The sequence below is a fragment of the Protopterus annectens genome, chromosome 13.part0, assembly GCF_019279795.1.
Source record: "Protopterus annectens isolate FY-2018-M chromosome 13.part0, PAN1.0, whole genome shotgun sequence".
Lineage (NCBI taxonomy): Eukaryota > Metazoa > Chordata > Ceratodontiformes > Protopteridae > Protopterus > Protopterus annectens.
The window spans coordinates 567,509,413-567,533,282 of record NC_056747.1 but is presented as its reverse complement, the minus strand read 5'-3'; the positions used below and the strand labels follow the sequence as shown (position 1 = coordinate 567,533,282).

Genomic DNA, 23,870 nt, shown 5'->3' with positions numbered 1-23,870 from the left:
TGGAGGTCTCGGCTTGGTCACTCAGCTGAGATCTCCACTCTATAGATGTGCCAGTGGGGAGTCTTATTGAGGATCTGGAGAAAGAGGGAGAAACCAGCGCAGACTGACTGTGCTTTCTATGTGCTCTTAAGGGAAATTGCACTTTACTGTGTGTGCATTTGTCATTCTCCCAGTGTGTACATCCCTCACTGTTGCCAGTGGTGAGGATTGAGGCTCCTTGATTACTGCTGCCAGTGGTGAGGTGTCACAACTGTCAAAAGCTTCAAATAAAAATTTATGCTCATTAATACAACAGATCTGTGAGAAACACTATATAGTGCTGGTGATGTTGGATGTTCTGAAGACAATTGGGAAATGCTGTGAGTCTCTTGGTCCTTAAATTGATAGCACAGTGCTACTGACTCATTTCAGATTACATCATTTGTTTCTCTGGTTCCCAGGCTAACAGAAACTCAGTTTAGTAGCTCCTCTGATCTTGCACCTGGTCAGGAAGCTGCAGCAACAAAAGAAATTATACATGCACATTCTAGCAATTAACTGTGGTCTCAAAACAATACCAAGAACACCTTCATCCAGACATCTCAACTCCAGATTTTGAGATCAGACAATTATACAATGCTTGGCTTATCCGCTATCCTCCAGCAGAGTGCAATGTGGTTACATTTTTGAAGTTCAACATTTAACAAGAGAACAAGCATGTGGCTTACATTAATATTTACAAATGACAGAATTATCTACAAGATCCTATCTAGCTAGGCTGTCAGCCTTCACATATTCCCCTCCACCCCAGGAACTCAAGCTAATTTTTCAAATGACTGTTGAGAAACGTTGCTTGAGAGAGTTAGGTCTATTTGAGTATACCTTACCCCATTCCCTGTCTTGAGATCCCATCTGTGTTGGCATTGCTAATCCCACTGTGGTGCTGCACTGACATATCATATGCTTGCAACCCTAGGCAACATCTTAGCAACTTGGCATTTTGCTGGCTGGCTCTGTGTAACCATGTTATGGGATGGTGGTCTGCAACTACAGTGAATTTTCTTCCATACAGATAAGCCTGAAGTTTCGGCAGTGCCCACACTATGGCTAGACATTCCTTTTTTAGAGCTGCACAGCATTCTCCCTGGGTTGGAGCCTACGACTGAGACAAACCACTGGGTGCTCTTCTCCCTCTGAAGAAATCAGGCTAAGTACAGCCCCCACACCATGATTCAAAGCATACACTTGCACAACACATTCTTTATTGTAATCTGGACTGACCAACACAGGGGATCCTCCCAAAGCTTCTTTAAACTTCTGGAATGCCTGCTCACATGCTGTGGTCCACACTACCTTATCTGGCCTGTTCTTTCTTATCAGGTCTGTGAGGGGAGCAGCTATGGTACTATAACTGGGGACAAACTTTCTTTAGTACCTTGCTGTCTCTAAGAATGTCCTCACCTGCTTTTTGGTAACAGGTGTAGGCCATGCCTGAATGGCTTCCACTTGGGCAGATTCTGGCCTGATCTTACCACTCCCCACTCTATGTCCCAGGTAGGAGACCTCTGCCATACCCACCTGACATTTGCTGGGCTTAATGGTCAACCCTGGCCTCAGTAGTCTGCCCAGCACTATGTTGAAAGTGCTCTGGTCAGGAATGGCTACAGATGGCAATATCATCTAGGTAAGCAAGGGCAAACCCTCCTGATCCTACTAGGATATGATCTACCAGCCTCTGGAAAGTCGCTGGGGCATTTTTCATCCCAAAGGGCATCTTTGTGAACTCATACAAGCCAAAAGGAGTCATAATGGCTGACCTCTCTCTAGTACTGGGAGTCATGGGCACCTGTCAGTAACTTTTGGTAAGATCAATGGTGGTAAGGTACTTAGCCACACCCAGCTGCTCTAGGGCCTCATCTGTCCTAGGCATGGGGTAATCATCTGACTCGGTGTGACTATTTAATTTCCTGCAGTCCACAGAGAACCTGGTGCTGCCATCCTTCTTTGGCACCAGCACCACCGAGGAGGCCCAGGGACTGTTGGATTCGAATTACCCATAGTTCCAACATCTCCTGCATCTCCTCCCTCAGAGCCTGTTTGACTCTCTCATGCACCCTATAAGGGGCCTGCCTAATAGGCCTTTGGGGTCCTGTATCCACCTGGTGCTGCACCAGGTGGGTGTCCCCCCTGGTTTCCCAGTGAACACCTCCTCAAACTCCTGTAACACTGCTCAGATTTCTCGAACCTGGGTAGGGGATAGCTGCTGGGACATTGCTAACCCTTCCACTGAGGTGTCAGTCCGAGCCCCACTGAGGAGATCAGTCACCAGATCTCCCTCAGACTCTTCCTGCAGTCCGCTGCAAAAACTCAGCACAAGGGCTTCACTATCACGGTAAGGTTACATCATGTTAACATGGTACAATTTGTGCTCCTGCCTAGCAGTTCCACCATGTAGTTAACCTCACTTACCTTTCTTACCACCTTGTAGGGTCCCTCCCAAGCTGCTTGTAGCTTGATGTGTCTGACAGAAATGAGAACCATTACCTGCTGCCCTACAGCATACTCTCTAACTCAAGCATTCCTGTCACACTATACCTTTTTCTGTTTTCGGTATCTGCCAGGTCCTCCTGGGCCAAGCCCATGAGTTACCTGAGCCTTGTCCTCAGGTTTAGGACATATGCCACAACAGACTCCTTGCGAGATTCACACTCACCTTCCCACTCATCACAAATTAAATCTAGAGGTCCCCTCACCCTATGCTCATACAGCAACTCAGAGGGTTTAAAATAATGTGGATTCCTGGGGAATCTCTCTGTAAGCAAACAACAGATGAGGCAAATATTTGTCCCACTCCCTCTTAAACTGGTCTGCAAATGCCCGTAGCATGGGCTTGATGGTAGAGTTTAACCTCTCAACAAGACCAGTAGTCTCGGGATGGTAGGGGTTGATCTTCAGGTGTTTCACCACACAGTACTTCCACAGACAAGCCAGCAGGTCTGACATGAAATTGGCACCTCTGTCGGTCAGTACTTCTTTTGGGAAAAGTACCCTGCTGAAAATCTCTAACAAAGCATCTGCCACCTTTTCTACCGCAATGGAGGACAGAGCCACTGCCTCAGGGTATCTTGTAACATACTGTACTACCACTAGGATATAGTTTTTCCCTGTGGAACTTGGGGTACTCAGAGGCCCCACAATATCCATAGCTACCCTCTGAAATGGCTCCTCAATCACAGGCAAAGGCATCAGACAACCTCTCACCTTGTCTCCTCTCCCCTGCCTACCTTTTGGCACTGCTCACATGTCTTGCAGTACCCTATTACCTCTCTGGAAATTCCAGGCCAATAGAAGTTCTGCATAATACACCTCTTTGTACATTTTATGCCCATATGGCCTGCAAAGGGAATATCAAGGGCTATGGCTAGAAGTGCCAGACAGTAGGCTCTAGGTACTACCAACTGCTGTATTCTCTCACCTTCTAGCTCTCTCTCAGGGGTCCACTCTCTATACAGTAACCCTTTACCTCTGTATACAGAATCCCCCTTCCCTTGAGAATCAGGTGCCTCACTAGCTACCTGCCTCAGGCCTTGCAATATGGGGTCTGAGAGTTGAGCCTGTCTCAACTCTCTTTTTGTAACACTTCCCAGCTCCCCTTCAACAGGAAGTGTGGCATCTTCTGTCAGTGGTGCCTCACTGTCAGCCTGGGTACTACTACTCACCTCTACCTTTGCAGTCACTCTGTCCAAGGGAACATCAGTACCCACAAGCAGCTGTGGTTCACCTTCAGTCTCATTGCTACAGAGTAGCTCCCTCCCAAAAGTCACCACCTCATCAGTCCTGGCTGCAAGTATGTGGTCTGTCTGGGTTTCCACCAGGCTACCAGACCCACATGCTTGTCTCAAAGCCTGACTGTGTGTAACTGCATAAACACATGGTACTGCCTCATCAAAATTCTTCCCCTACCAGGACATCTGCAAGATGGTAGTTCGGTACCCCTGTTTTCTCAAGACAACCTACTATTGGCATTTTATCTTTCCCACTTACTGACTCTTTCACCTTTTGTTCCCCACCTTGCCTCCGTGGACATCTGTATGCTACATGGCCCTACTAGTTGCATTCGAAACATTTAACCCTAGGTCCTGGATATGCACCTGGACTAGTGGCTTTCCCTTCTACTGGCAGATTCTGTTGGGGTAGTCTGGGCTGCCCACCATGGGTTCCATTAGACCCATGAGCAGTACTGGGGGTCCCTTTCCTGTGCAGGGATGCCCTGCTTGCTAGATATAGGTCTCCCTTCTTCCCCAACTCATCTGAGGTATCACACTGTCTATCAGCTAACCAGATCTTCATGTCCTCAGGCAAAGTGCTAAGGGCTTGTTCCCTCATCAAAAGGTCCGTCAGCCCTTCAAAAGTGGTGACCTGACATCAACTCACCCACCTATGAAAATACGTGCTCAGTTCAGCAACATATTCACACACACTTTCATCTGCCTTTCGTCTATGCTCACAAAACTTTTTCCTATAAGTTTCAGGTGTTAGCTTAAAACATTCTAACAAGAAATTCTTAACAGCAGTATAATCAAAAAATTAATGATCAGTTAATTTAGACAGTACAGTTACAGCTTTAACACGGAGTAAGGAGGTTAGGAACTGTACCCAGAGCCTTTAGTCAACATCATACGGTTTACATACCCTCTCAAACATATGAATAAAACTATCAACATTATCCCCGTCTGTAAACTGCGGAAGAAACTTACTGACCTTTTGTGCTTCTGGGGTCCAGTTACTCCCTTCCCTATTACCTCCATGACTCTGAAGAGTCAGCATCTCTTTTCGTGCTGCCTCTGCCGCTACGTTTCTACAGCTTCCATTTCCAAACATCTTGCCTCCAACTCAAGTCTCTTTAGCTCCAGATGGATTTTTAAGTCCTCTGTACAAAGGTTGAGCTGTCCATTCCCTGAGTGTTGTACATCTCCACGGCCAGTCTGATCGTCCTCCTGGTTGCGATTTTCTTTTTTTTTTTTTTTTTTTTTAACAATTTTATTGATTTTAAAGAAATAAATATAAACAATTACATGTTCTTTTAACATAAAGATATTTACAATTCAAAAAGTGTTCACATAAGCATTCACATAACAATGTTTTTCTGATGCCACTGTGACCAAAGCTGCAATCATGCCTGCCTTAGTCAGGCTTCCCTACACCAGTCCTTTAGCCTGGCACATCTCAGCCAAATGGCTCCTTGTCAGCTTTCCACACTTCTCTGCTGATATGCTTGTCTGCTCTCCCTGACTAACTAAGCTCACAAAAGAAATAAAACAATTGTGACCTGAACTCTGAATATTCACTGTGTGGCTGATTTAGAGTACAAAAACACCTTCAGTGATCACTGTACACAAACTACAGGAATTCACTATCCACACTGCTACAAGCCAATTAGTCTGTGCCAACCGATTAATAAGGGGTGTGGATATCCCATCACTGTCAAACAATTAATATGTGATGCCCATGCACTGGCCCAGCAATCAAGGAGCCTCAATCCTCACCACTAATACCAGTGAGGGGCATCCACATTGGGAAGGATAACAAATACACATGCAGTAAAGTACAATTTCCCTTAAGAGCACACAGAGATCGCAGTCAGTCTGGAGTTGGTCTCTCCCTTCTCTCCAGATCCCCAATAAGACTCCCCACTGGCACAGCTATAGGGGCCAGATCTCAGCCTAGTGGTCAAATTAAAACCTCCAGCACCCTCTCTGTCCAACCAGTGCTTCGTGTCCCTGCCCACGTAGCTGACACCCATACACTTTGAGGTGAGTTGTACACAAATACACAGACACTCCTGGGAAAGGCTGGAACAGGTTCTCCAGCTATGCCCTTCCTGCCAGACTATAAGGTAGTAATCACCACCAACAACCACCAATATCAGCTACTAATAAGGCCCTTATCAAAGGGTGTCCAATTATTACTGTGCAATATTATTATCCAAATGGTAAGTGTAACTGAACAGCAAGGCTTATTGGAGTGACTTAGTACAGTATCACTATATACATGCAATGTACTCTAGAGCTTAAATTATCTCTACACAAAACAGCCACAGTTGAAAGGTTTAAAAATATTTAATAACAAATAATAAAAACACAAGACAATACTTCTTACTACACAGTACTAGTCAAGAGTTCAGAGATCACAGGAAAATGCTTTAAAATAATACAGTAGAATAGTTCTGACATCAATACAGAAAAAAAAAGTCTAATTTTCCTATTTCTTAGCTGTATCCAAGAGCAAACACAGTTCTAAAATAAACTTACATATAGAGCAAGACAGTGCTGGTGATGTTGGATGTTCTGAAGACAAATGCAAAATGCTCCGAGTCTCTCTGGCCTTCAATTGATAGCACAGTAATACTGATTTATTTCAGATTACATCATTTCTTTCTGGTTCCAAGGTTGGCAGAAACGCAGAGTTTAGCAGTCCCTTTGATCTTGCACCTGGCCAGGAAGCTACAGCAATAAAAGACATCATACATGCAAATTCTAACAATTAACTCTGGTCTCAAAACAATAGCACGAATTCCTTCATCCAGATATCTCGGCTCTGAGTTTTGAGATCAAACAATTATACGATGCTTGACTTATCAGCTTTCCTCCAGCACAGTGCAATGTGGTTACATTTTTGAAGTTCAACATTTAACAAAGAGAACAAGAATGTGGCTTACATTAATATTTACAAACAACATCATTATATACAAAATCCTATCTGGCTAGGCTGGCAGCCTTCACATATCCTCACATATGGCAAAATAACAAAAGGGTTCTGAAACAAAGTCGTATGGAACAAAAGATCATTTGTTGTTAAATAAAATCATACTGGAGAACTGTAAAAAGGGGAAGAATCTAAGTATGGCATGGATAGACTACAAAAAAGCATCTGACAGTATCCCACATTCATGGATAAAAGAGTGCTTAACAATATACAAGATACACCCTACACTGATAAACTACATCACAGTGACCAGTAAACAGTGGCAAACCACTCTGCAGTTAAGCCATGACAAAGGACAAATTATTATTCCAAGGATAAAAATTCAAAGGGGGATATTCCAGGGTGACTCTCTGTCACTGCTGCTCTTTTGTCTTGCCCTTAACCCATTAAGCTTTCTGCTTATCACATTAGGTCATGGCTATAATTTGGCTCCTAGAAAGCAACAAAGTGTAAAGACTTCTCATCTTCATTTTGTTGATGATTAAAACTCTATAGCTCATCAGATGAGGAACTGAAAGCACAACTGCAAGTTGTCAAAACATTTTCAGATGATATACGAATGTCATTTGGTGTTGATAAATGTACAAAAGCAACCTTTAAAGTAGGAAAGTTGCAGCATCAAGAAAACATCAGTTTGGGACAAGAATGTGATACAAAAGAACTTGAGCAAGAGGGAGTGTATAAATATTTGAGAACTGGTGAAGGATCAACAATAAAACATGAACAAATGTGAATAAAACTCAGTAAGGAATATTATAGAAGACTTAAATTACTCCTGAAAGCAGCGTTGACATCTAGGAATAAAGTTCAAGTTATAAACCAATTTTTTCTTCCTGCCCTAACATGCAGACTAGGATTGACTGACTGGCCCCAAAAGGTGTTGGTTAGATTATACAGGAAAACAAGAAAGATGCTTCATGCTCATCAAATGATTTACAAAAATCAGTGTATAGCAAGATTATAAATTCCCCGTTCAGGAGGAGGCATGGGCCTCCTTGAAATTGATTACATATATAAATCTGCAATCATGGGACTGCATACATGTCTACTGACCTCACAAGACCCAAATATAAGTTTTGAAAAATGAGGAGAATAAATCTAAAATGACTTCCCTTCTTAGTCTGGCAGAAGCATATCAGCATCAAGCGGGAATGGAAATCAAACCGGAAGTAGATAAAAAAAAAAATCAGTCAGCAACTGAATGTGCCAAAAAAACAAAAATAAAGAGTATAAGGTGAAGTATCAGATGAGAAGGCAAGTAATGTGGAAAATGCATAAATATAGTTGCAAATATACAAAACTCCAGGAACAACCTCATGTTGATCAGGACAGAACTCAGGAATGGTTAAGGAGAGGTGAATTCAAACCAAAAGATGAAAGGTTAATACCAGCTGCCCAAAATGCGTACACGGTGGTTTGTAAAGTCCATTGAACATGTGGGAGAAACAGACAAATGTAGGTTTTGTAAAACAGAATTGGAAACAGTTGCACAACTTGTTGCTTGTTATGACACAGTAATGGCAAAAGGACTGTATACTGAAAGGCATTATAATGTGGCAAGACTGTTGCACTGAGGATTTTGCAAACTTTATAATACTGAAGTAGCTGAAAAACACTGGAAACATAAGCCACAAAGCATCATATAAAATGATGGCATCTGCATCACATGGGATCACCCATTACCAACAATTCAAAAGACAAATGCAAGGAAACTAGAGGTTCATGAAAAGAAGACAAAAGTAGCATTGCTTATTGAAATCGCTACACCCAGTGACTACAGTGTCTTGCCTGCAGCCACAAAGTCATAAAATATCAGGATTTGTAGGCAGAAATGAGAGCAATGTGGAAGGAAAGATACCCACACAGTTCCAATAGTAGTAGGAGCAACCGGTCTTATAAAAAAGAATTTACAGTCTTATTTAGATATGTTACCGACACATATAACTCTGTACGAATTGCAGGAGGAGTCACTACTGGGCACAATGCAGGTGCTGCGAAGAGTACTTCTGGCTGACATCAAAGATTGAAATAATATTAATTTCAAGAACTTAAATCATACTTTGACTTAGGAATGGGGTCCATTCCCGTCATGCTATTAAAAACCCAAAAGATTTGGAGAAAACTAAAACAAAAAATAGTATACAACTTCCAAGATGGCTGTAGATTGAGTAACAACTTAATTCTACCTCTCCCTGTGAAAACAGAAACTTGGCAAAGAAAGCCAGTGGACCTATACTTCTGGGTAAATTTCAGTAACTGGCTAGTAAGTGCACTGCCCGGATGCCAGGAAAAAAGAAATACAGAGGACCTAAAGAAAAATCAGCCACAAAAGGTTACGAAAAAACATAACTGGGAAAATTACTGCAGCTGTTCAGTAACTGGCTATAAGTGCACTGCCCGGATGCCAGGAAAAAAGAAATACAGGGGACCTAAAGAAAAATCAGCTACAAAAGGTTAGGAAAAAACATAACTGGGAAAACTACCGCAGCTGTTCAGCAAAAAGCAGTACAAGCTTCAGAGATGACTTCCAGTAACCTAATGGAAAGTGTAAGATGACTACACATAGACCCAATTAAAACAAATGAAACACTGATGGGGTATATCAAGTCAAATAACAAAAAAGTCTGGAAAAAATGGAAGAAGCTTTAAATGGGTATTTAGATGAGGTGATAAAACTGCAAAACTCAGAGGTCGAAATGAAGAAAAGCCTGGCTAAATATGAGAGTGCACAAGAAGAGACATTTCAAAAAAATAATAGAATTAGAGGGCAGAGCACGTAGAGAAAACATAAGATTTTCTGCTATACCACATAACCTGGAAGAACAGACTGTATTAATTTTATGAAATCACAAATAAGCAACTGGACTGGTATTCCACAACAGGAACTGTTAATTGAAAGGGCACATCATATGTATTCTTCAAACCTGGCTATGAGAAAGCAATCTAGACCTTTAATAGCAAAGATGCAATCTTACCAGCAGAAGGAGTTGATTCTGCAAAACAGTGGCAGAAGGACAAAGTACTAAAAAGTGGGAGAAGCAGCGTGTTTGTGGAGAATGACTATTCATTGTACACCAGGCAGAAGAGGAGTACATTTATTCTATTATTCAGGGAATGTTGAAAAGCAGGTGTCAGTTTCAAACTGCTGTACCCAGATATCTTCAAAATATTTTTTCCCTGAAGAACATAATCATTTTTGATGACGTACATGCTAAGGAGGAAATAAAAAAGTTTGTCCAAAAATAAGTGAGCTGTGAAACAGAAGCAGATTTTGCTTCTTGTTCTTCTGGTAATAAAGAACACAGAGAGACTGTGGCAGTGAATTTTTTCCAATATTTCAATAAAAAATGCTTGAGAGAAGGAAAAAAACACAAGAGTCGACTAGAAGAATTGAGAGTACATTGGAAATGAAGCAGAGACAGGATATGGGAGATGATGATGAACAGAAATAAAACCAGTAACTTGGAAACTGGCAAATGCAGGATTACAAAGCAATAACTATAAAACATAAATATAAAACATGACAGAACAAGCAAATCTGGAAATATTGGACTTTGGTAAACTTGCAGGGGACTCTAAAGCATATGCCCTACTTCATGTCATTAATGTTCGGAAAAATACTTAGGAGAGGGGAAGAAGAGGGAGAAAGTTAACCAAGTAAAGCAAACATTTTTTTCTTGATGGTACAATTTTAATAATGCACGATTTTCTTTGCATGCTGTAAAGTTTTCTCAGTCATTTTTAAGCATAATGGGAATACTAATGTAAATAAGTTCTCCTGTTTGTTTTTCTTTTTACCGTTCTCCTTGTTCATTTTTAAGAAATGTAGGCACTGCAATGTAAGAAAAAAAAAAAGGAAGAAAAATCTGGTTAAAAGAGCATGACAAAAATAGTGCGCTTTCTCATTCTTGCATAAAGGAATGCCTGGATTAAGGCCCTTAATTTGATGTAGTAACAAGTTTTAAGAGAAAGCAAGTAAACAAAAAAAATATTGAATATTATAAGGCTTTTTTCTAGTAAATGCAAGCTTAGCAATTTTGTATCTGGTTCTCATGTCTCTACCAATCTAACAAAGAGAAATTGCTAGGAGATAATGTTCTGTGAAATCATTCAAGTGTTTTCCCAGCTGAGAGAGCTATAAAGATAAGACAAAAACAGACAGCACTTAGTTGAAGCACAGGCTGTACCATGCATCTCAGCATAGATAACCTTTCTTTCAGGCTAACTCAAGTCTGTAAGTGTGGCTGCCAGTTTGAAACATTTGTTCCTGTTAGGAGGGTAAAACTTCAATATTTGAATATGTACATAGATTTGTATGTTATTATTAAGTTAACAGGTTTTAAGGGGGTATTGGGTTTTTTTTCTTTTGTTTGAGGGCTTTCAATAAAACAAAAAGTTTCGTAAGACGTGACATAGGCTCAAATGGATAACACAAGAAACAACTGTATGAAAGATTAACCTGCCAAACAGTGTATGCATATAACATAAAAGCTAGAACTAGACACTTATCAAAAAAGCTGTTATACATAAAAGGTGGGAATAACTTTTCAAGTCAATGATGCTTTCTGTAATGTCTTTAAATGTCAATGGTCTCACAGATAAATACAAAAAAGAAAGTGTAGTGAACTATATTAAAAAATGGAGAGCGAAAATAATTATGCTACAGGAGACACACTTGGAAAGAACTGAACATGTGAATTTGATGAATAAAAGTTTTCAGGATGGTTATTCACTGGAACACCTGGGGCAAAGGAAAAGAGGAGTACTTATATTAATTGCAAGATGAGCTCCAATAGAGATAGAAGAGGATACAAAAAGACAATAAAGGTAGATTTGTAGAATTGAGGGGCTACTGGCAAGGGAGGAGGATTACACTGGCTTCTATTTATATTCCACCTATAACTGCTATAATGGAGCTTAAAACATTTCTGGGAGAAATAATCAGCTTTCAGCAAAGAATATTACTTATAGCTGGGGCTGGAATTTGATTTGCAACAGTGAAGATGTGTATGGGAAGCCAAGAAGGGAAAATATGACAAAGAAGGGTAGATATTTGAAGAAATTTAAGAAAATATTTGCCATGGAAGATGTGAATTCAGTACTACGAGTTCGTAGTGAATTTACATATTCCCCAAGATGCAAAAACTGGGATAGGCTAGACAAAATTTACATTTCATGGGAACATATGCATTTAATAAATGAAAAGAATGGAAAAAAGTGTACATTTCATGGGAACATATGCATTTAATAAATGAAAAGAATGGAAAAAAGTGCCCAAATACAAACAAATAACCAAAAAATAAGGCACTGGAGGATTCACCAGGTAGCAAACCAACTTTAATGAACACACAAAAAACAACATAATGCCTTAAACTGGACCACAGCGTTTTCGTCAGCAACTTCATCAGATGAGCATACCAACAAAATGAGTCCTTTATATATAGTCCTTAATAGGTCTATTAAGTAACCAATCCACAATTAAAGACATATTAACAAACTAAAATGTTTAAAAGGTGTCATAGGAAACAATGCATGCAGATCATGTCTGAATAGTATTACCATTCAGTACAAGTGTATAAATAATAAATAATTAATATAATAAATAATACTTTAGCTAGGTATGGGATGTAAATTCACATTAAATACATTTAAAAACATTAAAAACATTAAAAAAACTTTCATATAAAAATACTGATAAAAGCAAACAATAATAAATATGTAAAAGCCTGCTGTGTAGAGATCTTAATGAAACAGTGACATCTGCTGGCCAAAAGTTTTAAAGCAATAATTCTACTGATGTGCATTGAGGCACTACCAATTAATCCCAGGGGTGGTCCCTGGGAGACACGCTTGGAGTAAAGAGAGTTGTACTGGCAGTTGATGTTAGAAGCAAACAAACACCCTGGTTTAAATGATCTGGTCTCTTTGAAACCTATCTTAAAATTAAGAGCTGCTAAACTTTGAATTTTATTATTGCTTTAAAACTTTTGGCCAGTAGATATCACTGTTTCATTAAGATCTGTACACAGCAGGTTTTTACAGATTTATTACTGTTTGCTTTTATCAGTATTTTTGATATGAAAGTTTTAAATGTTTTTTAATGTTTTGAAATGTATTTAATGTGAATTTACATCCCATACCTAGCTAAAGTATTATTTATTATTTTTACACTTGTACTGAATGGTAGTTCTATTCAGACAGGATCTGCATGCATTTTATGACACCTTTTAAACATTTTAGTTTGTTAATATGTCTTTAATTGTGGATTGGTTACTTAATGGACTATATATATATATATATATATATATATATATATATATATATATATATATACACACACACACACACACACACACACATACACGAGTCATTTTTGTTGGTATGCTCATCTGATGAAGTTGCTGACGAAAACGCTGTGGTCCAGTTTAAGGCATTTTGTTGTTTTTCGTGTGTTCGTTAAAGTTGGTTTGTTATCTGATGAACCCTCCAGTGTCTTATTTTTTGAACATATGCATTTAATTAACGATCTTGATATGCACCCAGTAACTATTTCAGATCATGCGCCAATAACAACTAAAATAAAAACGAGACACCGGTGCTTTCCCACCTATCTGATGAAAAGAGAGGAATTTAAGGAATGGGTAGTGGAAATTATTCAGGAACTATTAGAGAAGATAAAAAAATTATTCTAAAACTGTAGCCAGGGAGTGGGATAAAATTAAAGCAGAGTTTAAAATAGTGTGGAAATAAAAGAAAGGGAGATATGGTTAAGAAGTAAAAATAATTATTTAGAGGCAGCTATAAATAAAGTACTACAAAATAGGGGGAATCCCACAGAACAAGAAGTGGAGCAACTGCAGAATACTAAACAGAAAATAAGGGATTACCTCAATAACATGTATGAGTTTAGAAAGATTGCTATTAAGCAACTGTTTTAGCACAACAACTTAGGCAACAAAAAGTAGGAAGGACTGTCACCAAGTTTAGAAGTCTATAACAAGGAAGATAACAAGAGCTCATGTAGAAGAATTAGAAGTAGTTTGGAAATTCTATGACACACTATGTAAAGCAGAGAAATATGGAAATCAAGAAAAAGTACAAATGGAAATGTTTATGGAATAATTAAATATGCCAAGGTTAGAGGTAGATGAGACTCAATTACTAACAGTTGGGATAGGAGGAGATGAGATAAAAATAGTGATGTACAACCAATCTACAGTAAAGTCCCCCAGGAATAGATGGTATGCCTTGGGAAGTTTGAAAGCTAGGTGGGGAAAAACTGCTATTTAGCTTCATTAATTTTGTATCCCAAAAAGAGTGAAACTGTCTCAAACGTTCCACAATACTGGAAGATTTTAACAGTATTTTAAGAGAAGTAGTACCAATATCCTGGAAGAAAGCGTTGGTAGATGTAATACTTAAGAGAGTAAAGGTCCATCAGATCCAGCTTCACACAGGCCCATTTCAATACTAAACCATGATTATAAAGTTTTTATGTCTATAATGGCTAAAAGAATGGCAAAAGTGATGCCAAAATTGATACATATGTATCAATGTGGTTTCGTGGAAGAGTGGCAAACATCTGACAAAATTAATGATCCACAGGGAAGCAGAATGCAATAAAATACCACTGTTGTTGGTGGGTCTTGATGCAGACAGAAAGCATTTGACAGAGTAACCTGGGAGTTAATGAGCAAAGCAATGAAATCATTTGTATTCTATGATAAAATTATAAGATTGATTAGGAGGCTATATGATCAGAGGTAAAAATTAAAGTGGGTGGGTTCCTCTGTAATTTCTGATTGAGCAGAGTAACCAGGCAGGGGCGTTTGCTTCCCCCTTTGTTATTTGCATTATATTTAGAACCATTGGCGAAGAAAATAAGGGACCCAACAATTCAAGGATATAACTGGTATGGTAGTCAGGAAAAGATGGCTCTGTTTGCAGATGATATTATTTTACACCTGATAAAAGCAGAAAAGGACATTACAGTGTTGTGGAACACTTTGAAACAGCGTCAGATCTTTTTGGGATACAAAATTAATGAAGCTAAAACAAAGGCAATAGCAGTAAATTATGTACCCACACATGAATTGGTTCAGCAATATCCACATTTATGCAGACATGATAAAATAACGTATTTAGAAGTACGGATTAAAATGATTCGGTTGTAGCAGCTAAAGATATATGAGAAGAGATTAAACAAAAGAGAATACAAAAACTGAGACTGAAAGTTCTGTTATATGGATATGGCTAGTAAGATACAAGCAGTTAAATGTTTTAGTGCCTTTAGTCTTATATGCTGGTCAGGCATATTTTTATCAACCAGAGGCGAAGTTGTGGATAGCAATTAAAGAGCTAAAGGATTTTATCTGGGAGGGAAAGACGGCAAGGGTCAAGTGTGATAAGTTGATGCGTCTAATAGAACAGGGTAGACTGGCATTGCCTGATTTGAAGGGTATTTCACAGCTACACAGTTAAGTCTCCTACACACAGCACAAGCAGAAACCTATAATTCAAAGTGGAAAAGGATGAAGATGAAACAATGGGGGGAGATCAAGAAACAAGGAGAGAGTGGGATTTTGGATTCAGACCTTTAAGGAGAATAACAATAATCATACAGGATATTATATTCATAAAGTAGCAGAAAGTAGTCTAAGAACTAAGCCAACATGGGAATGGAGAAAGGAGATTCTGCTAATAGGGATGACTGCAACCAGGGATACAGACAATAGGCAAGATGGGGCTGGAATTTACTGGAGAAAACTGCAAAGAAATCAAGGTATTGGGAACAAATAACTAGAGAAGGAACGGTAACAGAATGGGAAGATGCCAAGAATTTATCTGGAGTGCAGGTTAGAGATTGCCTTCCCTATCAAGGATTGATATTAGAGTATAGGCAAAGAGAAAGAAATAGGAGGGTGCTAAACAAAAGACCAGCACTGGTAGAGTTTTTAGCAGAATCTACAACATAAACTGCAGTTAAAAAAGAAATAATTATTACAGAATTCAAAATATTGCATTATAACTATAAGAATCAGAGAAGGTTAGAAAGGATTGGGAAGAGAGATTAAATAATTCACAAAGAAACAATGGGGGATATATGCTTGTCTGGCAAAAATGCAACAAAATCTATAAGATTTAGGATTTTTGCTTGGAAATGTTTACGTAGATATTTTTATACACCAAACAGACTCCAGAGAATTTTTCCTCAGGTAGACAGCAAATGTTGGAAGTGTGATGGGGAAGAAAGGGGTAATTGGAGACATATTTTCTGGGAGTGTAGAGAGTTGGCAGACTTTGAGGATTCCCTGCAGAGTACTCTATCAGAGATACTGGGTGAGCAAATTGGTATAACTAGGGAAATTATTTTTCTGAGCTATGACACAGAATCGGAATTGCCTAGACATAGTAAGACGTTGCTGAGTCTAATTATGGTGGCTGACAAAAAATCAGTTACTAGAAAATGGAAATCAAAGTCTAAACCAACTATACATGAAGTAGTTAATATTGTAACAGAGAGAAAAGTACCGGAAGTGGGATCTTTAGAAAAGGGTGGGAACAAATTACATAGGAAAAAATGTGAACTGTGGGAAAAATACATACAGGGGAGGAATAAGGTTTAAAAAAGGCAGGATTTGCATGAGCTATGCAATGTCTGACTGACAATGATTGGGTAGATTATAAGTGATGTATAATGTTTGCAACTAAAATTATGTCAATATGGTCTGTGAAGTAAAATACTTGTTAAGACTGTCAATATGGTTTGTTTGCATTTATATAAATGTATGATTGCCTATGTCGTGATAATTTAATAGAAATGTTTCTTGTTAAAGAAAACAATTACTGTAAAATGGAAATCAAAATCTAAACCTTGAAGTAGTGAATATTGTAGCAAATCTAAAAGAAAATTACATAGATAAAATGGAAACTGTGGGAGCAATACATGCAGAAAAATGTTTTGGGTGAGGAGTAAGGTTTCAGAGAAGGCAGAAACTAAATAATTTATGTAACGTTGTCTAGATTGTAGGATATGTAACAATATATTTGATGTATATGATATGTAATAATATATCTGATGTATAATGTTTGTACATCTGAACTTGTTAATATGGTTTGATTACTTTTATATGTAAGTTTGCCTATATCACAAGTGATAATTCAATAAAGGTGTTTAAACAACAACTCAATGTAGTATACTGAACCAGAAGTGCTGTTTCTGCTTATTTTCTTTCTATTTGTGGCTCTTTTTTGAACTAGGGGAAATTCTATCTTGCAGAGATAGTTAAAAGAGGGATTTTTGGTTTATATATTTGCTGAACTTTATTTTCATCCAAAAGAGTCAATCATATACAATATGGCATTGTAAATAACAAAAACTTGTGCAGCCAGAGTTGTTCATGTCGTCAGTCCAGCCATATAAAATATTTTATTTTCTTACCTGAGCAACTGCAATACTACCTTGTATAAAAGTAAAGATTTCATTTGTTCATTTGAATAAACTTGTGACTAACACCTTAGTTTAATAATGAAAGGTATGTTCACAGTACTGGTGAGGCTGTTGGTGTCTGCTCTTTAGGAGAGAGATGACTTTGCTACCAGCTATTATTTGAATATGAATGTGTTAACCAAATTACAGCATTGATCACAACAGACCAATTTCAGTCTGAGCTCAGATGAAAACACAGTTATGAGAGCACATATGTAAGCAAACTAAAAATTAAAAAGTATATAAAATAATAACAAACAGGCTGAGATGTATACATCAAATATAAGTAAGTAAATATACATACACACGCACACACACACACACACACACACACACACACACACACTGGAAGAGGTCAGTAACTTAGGCCTTAACATCATATTACTAATTTAATGGGTGACAGCATGCAGGAAAAGGGCAGTATCACTGGACAGGTATCAGTAGCTCCTCCTGGAAAACACTAAGAGTGAGAGTGAGTGAGTCTGTGTCTGTGTGGAAGTCTACATGTGTGTGTGTGTGTCTGTGAGAAACAGTTTGGTTAAGTCTCAGTTACTGTTGTTAAGCTTGCACTGGGTTCAGTCAGAGGAGAGTGAAATCCAGGACTCTCACTGATTATAGCACCATTCTGTAGCTGACAATGTAAAGTCAATTTGGGTAAGACTGATGCTGATCATAAATCTGGCATAAGCTCTTACGGCCTACTGTCCCTTATGTACTTAACAGAGGTGCAGAATTCAAGGCTTGCAACCCCTGTCCTTAATTGTTAAAGTCAATCATTTTCTGTTTGTATTGAGGCATCATTCTGGGTGCCAGTAGGTTGCTGGTTAAGGCTATGGACATACCTGCCTGGGACACACATTCAGTGAGCTCAATCATGTCTCCCTTCATATAGTCCAGAGAGGTACGTCTCAAGTCATTCACACCAACATGGACTATGACAGAGTCATAACAGTACCCGTTGTTCAGAGACTTGAGTGCGTGCGTGATATGGCAGATTCTAGCACCTGACAAGCAACTTACTGTGACTTTCTCCTTGTCTAGCCTGGTGAGGGGCACATCTGTGTGTCTCACATTAGAGTCTCCTATAACTAGTATGTTGGGTTTGTGGCTGGGGCTTAGAGGCTGAGAGACACAGGCATGTGTACTATGTGTAGTGTTTGGTGCTGTGGGTTGTGATGTGCATGTGTGTTTTTGCCTCGGAGGTCTCTTTTGTTAAGGTACGTTTTTTGTTGAGAACCTCTGCATATGTGGGAGTGTGTTGTATAGGTGTAGGTGGTGTTAGAGATGTGGTGTTTGTTATGTTTGAGCAGACAACCTTCTCAGTGACAGATGTACTGGCTTGTGATTGAGACAGCAAGGATTCTAGGTTCTTAATGTAATTACATCTCTCACATACTTGTGTTCCTAGGTGGTAGTAGTAGAGGGTTGTCTGTGTACATGAGGCAGTTGCTACACTATCTCAGGATGCCCATATAAAACAGACTAGCAGGAGAAACCATAGGAAATTGTTCATCCATGGATGTCAGAATCTGTGGAGGAGAGGTCAGGGATAGTAGAGTGGGTACTATCTGAGGAGAGTACCTACAGGTGTGAGTAGGGCTGGATAAAATCAATACAGTAGCTGCAAATGAGGGCCTCACTTACACAGAAGTGTTGGTAAGGGGAAAAATGCAGCTGAGATACCTTGAAAAGGGTTAAAACAGCACAGCGGCAGTGCAGCATAAACCCATGCAAACGCAGGAAGTACCACAAAAACTAAAGTAAAATAGAAACATCGGAATTGGCCAATCAACCCTTGTCCCTGAGCTCTTAGCTAAACACCCTATGCCAGACCAGTTCAAACCAGTTCACTTACTCCTAAGTGCAGGTATGCCCCAGCCAACACAAGATGGCATAGCAGGAATCACACAAACAAATCTGGATACAGCAAAACCTGTAACCAGATTATGCTAAAGATATTTAAACTCTGTTTATGTCAATTTAACACAGGACAACAGATAAACACTTAAATAGAACAGCGTAACAGTTCACACTCGGTTAATTAAACAGTTTTAACAGTAAAATAGTGAAAAAATACAGTGCAGATGAAAAAGGTGCTCCCAGGATTCAGCAGGGTAAGACATGTCATCTCTATCAAGACAGTATTCATGTTTACTATTATAATATTCTTTTTCATGAAACTGCTGCATAAAATAACAACATGGAACAAATATCGCTTTCTATATTCGTGTTCATGAAAGTGGCACTGTATGTGCATTCATCACATACTACTATGGCCCAAACCAAATCAGAATTCAGCTTAAACCAAATTGAGGACACAAAAGCTGGAGTTCCATCAATCAATGTTAGTAATTAAATTCAGCATTGAAGGCAGATTGCCATGAAATACGAATGCTGAGCATAATAGAAAAGAACGTAGCATGTAATAACTGTTCTCACCAATAGAAAAAGGCATCAATAAGTAATTAAGTCAAAAAAATAAAATAAAGATCAGAAAAAAAAGAAGTATCATCATGTTATGTCATTATACCTGAAATCTTTGTTAGTGACAGGATATTTGTCAATTGAAAATGGCTTTACTTTCACCTCTCTGGCAGGTGCCTCTCCATCTCTGGAATCAGGTGAGTTCGTTCCCATTCCAAATGTCCCACCAGGTACACTAACTAGGTCATCATCCAAGGCAAATTCTGCAATAGCTGGAGTTGGTAAAACAAAATTTTGTTAGTGTCACTTACTTAAGTTTTATGAAAAGCAGTGCTGGAATAGGAAAATGTTAATTTCCAGAGCTACCTACCAAATAATCAATTTATAATAAATACTATTAGCATAATGCCAGCTATGCAGTCGGTTACTGAGAGTAAAATATCTTCTTACAGTTGTCAAACAAGTTAGTGAAAACTTTCACAAGCTTATACACAATGACAACATATTAACAATTTCTGAAAGGCCATAGGCAATTGTTTTATAGACCATAAATCAGGGAGGATGTGAACCTAATCATATACACTTTATCAATGACACAATATGCAGTATACTCCTCTGTCTCAACAACCTCTGTATTCCTTGCACATTACTGTGTACCAATGTAACATAAATTATTATTATGTATAATGGTACAACATGTGGTATACAATTCTAATTCACAATTATATTTCTTGACCATGACTTCCTATACAATGCAACCTAATATACTACCATGTATAGCTTCTAAATATTTCTATCAACAAAGTACATAACATTTTGCATATTATTCACTGAAGCATCTGTCCAAGTGATTCTGCTTTAAATGTGTTTCTAATCAGATGGACCATTCTGACAAACACAAAAACAAATAAAATAAAAGGAGCTTGGCCAATAAAGCAGAACTTTTCTACTAACACACAAGATCTATTTTCTCATGCCACCTTATTTTCCCCTCTTCACACTGGCTCTGCATACCTTTCAGTTCCTTTGGTTAATCTTCCACATGCTGCTCTACTTTCCTTCTGACGGTAAGGTCAAAACAGCCAGGACCTCCACAGCTGTGTGCACTTTGAATTTTACCAGTTCTCATGGACAATTATAATTCTACAGGTTGTATTGTCTGTAGAACAAAAACCAGCAGGACAACCACGACAGTAGATTCCTCTTTATTAAAATGAATAAAAACCAACAGACAAGCGCTTTCATGGACCATTACGCTTCTTCAGATCCTACAATAAATATACTAAAAACAAGTGCTCTGTATAGTGTGAACAGCCATTTTTTGGCCAATCAACATAAATTGTTACTTTATAAAGTATGACATCATCTCGTTTCAATATTCTTGCAGTCTAGCCCTGTCTATATACTAGTAATAATAAGGTGATACAGGACATCTTTAGAAAGCATCGGCATTTATTAACTATGGAGAGATTAACATCTAATGTGGTGGGTGATGCACCAAGCTTTATTTATAGGAACAATCATAACTTAAAGCAATTATTGTGTAATGATAAACAAAGTAAACCAAGGCAGGGAAGATTAGGAACATACCCGTGTAGGAGTTTGTAAGCTCTGTGGGGTAGTAAGGAACAGGAATTTATCCACCCCACTACAACCTTTGTATTTAAACCCAGGTTCTATGCCGATTGTAACACCACCAATTTAATATACTTAGCTACTTGCAATACATATACCTGTTTTTACGTGGGTAAGACCATACAGTGATTAAAAGACAGGGCTAGTAGACATCTTTATGAGATAAAGATGGAAAACACCAAGAACACATTGGCTAAGCATATTGTAGTGTCACCAGATCATAATTTTAGTTTCAGGGTGCTACAATGCGTTTACAAGACCGTGAGACGGGGACACATTAATAATTATTTGGAACAGGTAGAGTTAAGATGGATACTTAGACTACAAGTACATAGATATCCAGGTATCAATAATAATGTTAGTGTCTAGCCTGTTTTACAAGGGCGTGGCTTTAAGACTACAAGAATATTGACATGAGATGATGTCATACTTTATAAAGTAACAATTTATGTTAATTGGCCAAAAAATGGCTGTTCCACACTATATACAGCACTTGTTTCTAGTATATTATAGGATCTGAAAAAGCGTAATAGTACGCAAAAGCGCTTGTCTGTTGGTTTTTATTCATTTTAATAAAGTGGAATCTACTGTCGCAGTTGTCCTGCTGGTTTATGTTCTACAGACATTTTGTTTCTCTGGTTTGGACTCTTGGGTTACGTTAGTAATTATTACTTTTCTGTTTACAGATTGTACTGTCTGTCCACTTCATTATTTACCTTCTGCATTCTCCTTATGGATGCTGAGTGCTGCACCTGATTTGTGCCCGTTTCACTCCACTCCTGGCTCCATCCCTAGCTGCCCCTCCTCCAGGCACTAGATTTATATACTCTCAACTAACACAACTATTCTGACTATCCATTCAATAATTGGTCAACTCACTTCTTTCACACCTCTTGCACTTTGCAAATGCTCTCTCACCACCTTCATACACCAAGCTGAGGGTTGTTGTTGGGACACCTTATGACACCCAAACCCTCCATTATGAACTCTCTTTAGTAAACTTTTGGTGCACTAAAACATGGGCTCAAACTAAACATTAAAAAAGTGTAGTATCACTACTGCTGGTATAAAACTCCTCTCCTCATCATGCTGTATAAACAACACACCATTACAAAACAAAATGCAATCAAGGACCAAGGTACTTTGGTTGATAGCTCCCTCTCCTTTAACAATCATATGATAATTTCTGTCAAACGTTCATTTTATTTAGCTCAGCAACTTGCCAAAGGAGTATCAACAAGGACTAAAGGGGTAATAATTCCATTAAACTCTACATTGATCAGGCCAATTTTCAAGTACAATGCACCCTTTGGGACGCATCTCATGAAACATATCAAACAATTAGAAAAACCACAAAGGTTCCTAAACGAAAAGATCACAGGCCTAAAGTCCCTGACCTACCAAGAGAGGCTGGACTCTCTACTCCTTTATTCATTGTCTTACAGATTTTTGAAGGGAGATCACTGCTGCTCTTACAACTTTGTTAGAGACTCAGTTATTCAAGACCTCCTGTTTCAATGCAAGTCCATTCTCTCCATCAATACTAGAACCAGAAACCTAAATCTTCCCCAACAAAAATAAAACACGGTGGAGGGACAGGTTTAGAATGCAGCACCTTCCAAACATCTGGAATAAACTTCCCCTGCTTGTTAAGCAGTGCAAATCACCATCTTCGTTTAAGTTTAAATATATAAGCAGATGGGTATTCACAAATTTACTCCAGGTTTAACTGTTACATCTCCTGGAGAAGGGAGGTGTGGCCTGAGGAAGGGTGCTTGCAAGGCATAAATGTTTACAAGACTCAGTGTTTTTTGGAATCTATGATTCTATGAATAATTACTTCCACAAATATCTTCTAGTGAAAACTGAAGTCCACCATCCTTGTTACCTTTACTGACTGAATTTATAACAATAAATTTTAATAACCCCTTCAATTATACTACTCTGCTACATCTTATTCTAACTGCACTACAAAGCTGACAGGCTCATTCTAATCTGACTCTTTTAGTGAAATAATAATCACAGTTATTTTTCTCCTACAGATACATCACTCTTACAACTTCCATGATATTTATGTAGACATATACCTATTCTTTATTTATACTCAATCACAATCCTCCCTAATAGTACCCATCTATTTTACATTGCATCTTTTTTTCTTTTCCCAAACAAACCCTAATTTATTCTTATTTTGACTACATCATTATACTCCAGCCTTTCATAACCCATCTATTCCTTACATTCCAAAGACAATACCAGGACAACCCAACTCTCTCTTTTTTTGCAGAAAATACTTTAATCCTTACCTATCCTCTTCAGATTTCAGAATCCACATCACTAAATTTCCTACTGTCCTGCAACAACATGCTTCCTTCTTCATTGCTACTTCCCCACTACACAACATCTATAAAGTACAGATTCCTATACTTAATTATGCTACTCTTCAGTTTACCCTCTATTTTTCTCCTCCTAGTGTGCAATCTTTCATCCATTACACTCTCCACACATTGCACCAAAGCTACTTAATACTGCTCCTCACCTTTATTCCAAATATAGACTGATTAACTGCACTTCAACT

General features: G+C 38.4%; 1 protein-coding gene across 4 annotated transcripts in view; it reads right to left on the bottom strand.

The window, feature by feature from the left end:
• Window positions 1-23,870, bottom strand: part of SUMF2 (sulfatase modifying factor 2) — a 342,981-nt gene that overhangs the window by 306,099 nt on the left and 13,012 nt on the right. For 3 of the 4 annotated variants that reach the window (XM_044054215.1, XM_044054213.1, XM_044054216.1), the window contains exon 2: window positions 19,764-19,929. In XM_044054215.1, coding sequence (XP_043910150.1) covers window positions 19,764-19,929 — 166 coding nt within the window. The remainder of the gene's footprint in view (window positions 1-19,763; window positions 19,930-23,870) is intronic. The other variant, XM_044054214.1, reaches the window with a different exon arrangement.